Source organism: Rhodamnia argentea, chromosome 6 (genome assembly GCF_020921035.1).
Source record: "Rhodamnia argentea isolate NSW1041297 chromosome 6, ASM2092103v1, whole genome shotgun sequence".
In the NCBI taxonomy this organism is placed as follows: domain Eukaryota; kingdom Viridiplantae; phylum Streptophyta; class Magnoliopsida; order Myrtales; family Myrtaceae; genus Rhodamnia; species Rhodamnia argentea.
The window spans coordinates 30874653-30879780 of NC_063155.1; the positions used below are offsets into that span (position 1 = coordinate 30874653).

General features: G+C 45.7%; 1 protein-coding gene across 1 annotated transcript; it reads right to left on the minus strand.

Annotated features, from left to right (window-relative positions):
* Window positions 1–676: 676 nt before the first annotated feature.
* On the minus strand, window positions 677–4284 carry LOC115746030 (probable protein phosphatase 2C 23). The gene is made up of 4 exons (XM_030681730.2): window positions 2363–4284; window positions 2134–2247; window positions 1098–1362; window positions 677–993 (listed from the first exon to the last, which is right to left on the minus strand). The coding sequence occupies exons 1-4, from the start codon at window positions 4031–4033 to the stop codon at window positions 878–880; spliced, it is 2166 nt and encodes a 721-aa protein (XP_030537590.2). The 5' UTR covers window positions 4034–4284; the 3' UTR covers window positions 677–877.
* Window positions 4285–5128: the final 844 nt, after the last annotated feature.

The following is a 5128-nucleotide window of genomic DNA, read 5'->3' on the forward strand; positions in this document are numbered from 1 at the left end:
TTTAACAGGTCCAGTCGCGATTATCTAGTTCAAAAAGCTCATGGCCCAATATAACATGCAGGCCCACTAAGATGCACCCGACCTGAACTTGGAAAATATCGTTCGAGCTTTCTTTTACTTTGTGTACCATCAAAATTTCGTGTCAGTCGAGATGTTGATGGACTTCGACGGAAGTTGGCTAACTTCAGTGATCTTCTAAACACATAACATCAAAACTGAAAGCTGTGCAAAAGATCTTTTGGTTCAATGTCCCTTCGTCGTGAACCAAGGAACTGATGTGACAGGCCGAGAGTTGCAAAACATTGACCGGCTCTCTTGGCCTGAGCTATTAAATAACTGGATGACCGGGCCTTTAATACTCTGATGACCCTCGTATCTGCCTCTTCTCAACTGCACTTTGCATTTACTATATCAATTCCAAAGTAGTTAGCAGTTAGGAGAAATTATAACCAGATCAACCAGGAGGGTCCCGAGTACCACCTTCGTCGCAAGGTCTTGCCTTTCGCTACGTAGCGGGCTCCGAGAACTCATATGGTGGTCAAGTGGTCTTTTTGGTGGATTTGCGTTTTGCACTATCTGGTTAGCAAGATGTTTATCGGCATAAAGCCGACTGCGAAACCCACCCGGGCACACAGCAATTGGACCCCCTCAGCAGGAAAAAGAAAGGTGGCAGAGAACACTAAAAGAGAGCAAAATGTGTTTATTTTCTTGACTTGGTATTGTGAAGGGAGAAGAATACACAAATAATTCACTTAGATCAGGCATATCTGAATTCGTTTTACAGATGTGACCCGGAAAAAGGAACGGCAAAAAAGGAGATGCCTCTGGTTCTTTTAGTAGATGGTGGCTCTCTATCTTACTATATGCAGCTCTGTTTTTATACACAAGATCTCCAAATCCTTCCCTCTAACGAAATGATTATGATGGAAATGTCGTCATGATACCGCCTTCGATCTCCTTGGGGTATTTCAAGCAAATCATGAAACTCGATGCCTGCAATAAACCGAAAGCCAAATCTTAACATCATTAGGTTATCCTGGATGAAAGTAAACGATTTCCTACTTCCTTTTTTTCGGCTATGAGATCAACACACGTACCGGCTTTCTTTGCCGCACGAAACAGCACTTCCTCAATGAGATGTTGGGCAGGGTCTCCTTCGGGTTGCAACTCGATGAAAAGCTGAACCTCAGAAACCGCTTCTTCATTCGTGAAGTATTGATAGAGACCATCAGAAGACAATATCAGAAACCTGTCTTTGGGACCCAACTTATGGTGGTAGAGAGATGGTAAGCAAGTGATGTATGGGGAGCTTCCTACGTAGTCGATTCTGAACATCTTCAGAAGTGCATTGTTCCACTTAGGCTGCCAGCCACGAAAAAAAATTCTCATGTAAGAAACCAAAAAAGAAATTGGTGCTTTCATTTGGACTGAGAATGCCCTGAGAATTTTGAAAGAGCAAAGCAACCGGACGGGCATAATAGGATAATAGAACTTCATCTGAGATATCCTGGCCCTAAAATATTTTGAATCCGATAAAAATAATGTATTTATAAAAATGGTAAGTTCTTGATCAGGATATGTATATTGCTAGCAAGAGTCATTTAGGCTTCATCATAGCTACTATAAGTTTTCGCCATCATGTAATACATCGACACATCAGGGATCATAATCTCTATATCAGGATTTCACCATTCCAACTGAAGGAGATGAGCTTTTTTATGAAAGTAATCAAACGGAGGAAGTGCAGCCTTGCCCTTATATTCGAGCATAAGCCGCGTAGTGATTTGGGATAAGCTTTCCCTGAGGACATCTGACAAACAACTCCGTCCTAAACAAGGAAAAACATTGCTTGTTCTAGTTGTTACTATTGCTAGAAAGAGTCATCGTAGTGCATAATCTCTCTCCCAGTCCAACTACTTCGACAACTCACTTCTTCTTTCCCCATTTCTATGATCCTGATCCTAGAACAAGTCACAGCATCTATTCTTATTAGCCGTCAAATGGTATACAATACATGGACCCTTTCATAGGAGATTCTAAACTGTATAAACAATTTAGATGTTCAATGGATAGATGAAATTAGTGGCAAAATAGGCCAAATTATGTCATGAATCTAAGAATATCCATCCTCACCTGTTTGAGAAAGCCAGCACCAAAAGCTCGGGTGACTTTCAAGGAGCCTTTAACTCGATCATTCACCAATGCAGACGCATCATCAGGGTGCTCCTTTTTTATTCTCTGCACTTCCTGCAATGAAAAACATGCCAAAATAAGAAAATAGACAGCAAGCATTGTAGTTCCTCAACAATTAATCAGCCAATCTATCGCCCGTGAAGCCAATCGATGGTTAGAGAAAACTAACCTCTTCCACATTCGTGCTGTGATCCACACTAAGCTGAGATGCGTTCAACCTTGGCATTCCACTAGGTTGGTCCCAATTGGAAGCTTCGATGTCGTATAAAGTTTCTTCCTTAATCCTTTCCAGGTCTTGCTGGACCTTGCCGATCCTATAATCTGGCTCCGCCTTTTGAGCCAACACTGCTCGGCTATCACCCACGTTCATCACATAAACATCTTCCCCTTTCATCAACATCACAAGTACACAAGAGCCCATCAATGCCAATTCAGGATTTTCCACAGCCATCTTATCTGCAATATCCAAAAAGGCCTCCTCCGTCTTCTTGAGAGCTTGAGAGAGCGCTTTCAACACATCACAGTGATTGATCGATCTGCCATCCTGCGACCCCGATCGACTCAATTGTTCCTTTAGCCTGCGATCGAGCTCTAATCGCTCCCGGTCCCACTCGCACTTCCACCTCCTCTGATTCTCCTCCCACTTCTTTCCTGGTCCTCTGTGCTTGCTCGGTGAATTCGAGTTCTTCTTCCTCTTTGATGACCAATCAGAGTTCACATCCATGCTTGTGCAAGGATAGTTCTCTTGCTCAAAGCATGGAGAACAGGGGTCTCCATTCCAATTCGTCGGTAGATGATACTCATCCCACGAAAGTGACTCCTTCGTGTCTGGTCTCGGATCTTCAGGAGCCAGAACAGAGTTAAGATCATACTTGTCATCATCCCACAACAATCCCCTGAGCTCCTTGTGGATGGCAGAGTACAGATTGGACAACAGAAAATCGGGAGCATCGGGGCCGTTAAACCCATCATAGATCCCGACGAAGACCCACCCGTGTTCCTCCGAGACGACGACGTGGACGCGATCCTCCCCTGCTTTCCCTTGCGCCCACTGAACATTCTGCTGACCCTCCAAGGAATCATAATCCTCAAAACTCCCTTCACTGCTCAAGTTGACACTGCTAATCGTCAAGTTCTCATTGCGAAGCCGTTGATGCTGCTTCTCTGCTCCCAACATCCAATCAGGCTCTTTCATGGCCTTAATCGGAGCGACGAGCGAGTTCTGCCCTCTATAAATCGTCTTCGAGATTGCCTTCCTGATCCCCCGAATCAGCGACCCTTTTCTTGATTTGTGCCTGAACGCAAAAGCCCCATGCGAGAAGCTCCTCTTGAACTGATCGGAGCCTCCGTTCTCCAAAGGACCCGAGAAGATGCCCCGATCCAACGGCCCGGACAAGAACCCCCTCTCAATCGGGCCCGAAAGGAACCCTCTCTCCAGAGGACCCGATCCGGGGACCCGATCGAAGTTGGCCGATAGAGGACCTGAACTTATGAAGCACCGGGGAATTGGTTGGAGAGGGATAGAAGAGAAAGACGTCGAGCTCTCAAAAGTCGAGGACTTGTCGATGCTTCCATAGGAATAGAGATCAAGAATCGAAGTCGAGAGCGGCGTCGACGCGTTGGCGCTCACGGAGGCTCCGGAAATTGCACGGAAGGTGGTTGCCTCTTCTGAATGGACCTTGGAGGAAGATATCCGGGTCTGGTCTGGTCGGACGTAGCAGAAGGAGTGGCCCAGCCCCTCGTCGAGAGGCTCGGCCACGAGGACCGATATGTCGTGCCTCCGGGGAGAGCCTCCGTCGCCGGTGAAGCAGAGGTTGAGCTTGCCGACTCCGTTACCCATATCGAAGGGAAAGAATAAAAATGAAAGAAATCAAAGAACCAATAAATCAGAAGCTCGGCGACATAAGAATCTCAGATGAAGAAGAACGAGATTCGACGTTTCACGCTCCTCAGCACAACCGGTGGATAACAAAGGATAAATAATTCATGCTCGACGAAAAATGTCGATAGAGAAGGAAGCTGAAGTAGAAGAAGAAGAGGCGAAGTGTAGAGAGAGAGAGAGAGAAAGAGAGAGAGAGGCGTTGACTTTAGGATGGGGGGTTTTGAAATTAAGGGAAAGCAATTTCGATTTCGATTTTTTTTTTTTTTGGTGGTCGTGTTTTTTCAAAACAAAAAAAAAATGTGTTTTGTGCCTTTTTTGGTGGGGCGTTGACTAAGGTTGCGGGTTTCAGTAAACTCGCGGGTGGGAGAGATTGAAGAACTTGGGTGCCCAATTGAAAATCGCTCTTTTACGTGAGTGAACCACACGCGCGCATCGCGAGCGGTCTTTCCGGAGCGAAAGCCGAGGATGGAGCTCACGCGCTGCGACCGGGCGTGTGGCTGGTTGATAAGGACTCGTTTGGGGGGTGCGGGGGGAGTCAATTAAATTCTGGGTGAAACCTCGAAAAGTCAAATATCAAAGCTCCCCCACCATTAATAAGCCTGGAAAAGCGTGCCCTGATCACCGTTGGATCTCGCGGAGGCTGGGATTGATTGAGGACAAGGTTGACCGACACGTGGCGGTCGCCCATTGCCTCTCTGGAGCTCCATTGTCAACTGGAGGCTTCCCGGAGCACTCAGATTTTGGCTCGACTCTCTACTTTCTCGCGTCCGTGAAATTAAATTCTTAGGTTTGTATTTATTGGGCAGTTTTTTCTTCCTCCTTTTTTTTTCTTTTATTTTTTTTTTCGGGTTTTAAAGATATTTTCGAATTATTTAATGAAGGTCAGTGGAGGTGGGGGGGTTGGCCTGCAGATTTCTCATTACACGCCATTTACTACAGCGCGAGGGTTTTAGGTGAACCTGACTATTTAAGGCCAGTCTTTAAAGTTGACTAGGATTCGGTTGACCCCTTTTTAAGGGAATGTGAAAATTGATACATGGGAGGAATTTCCAA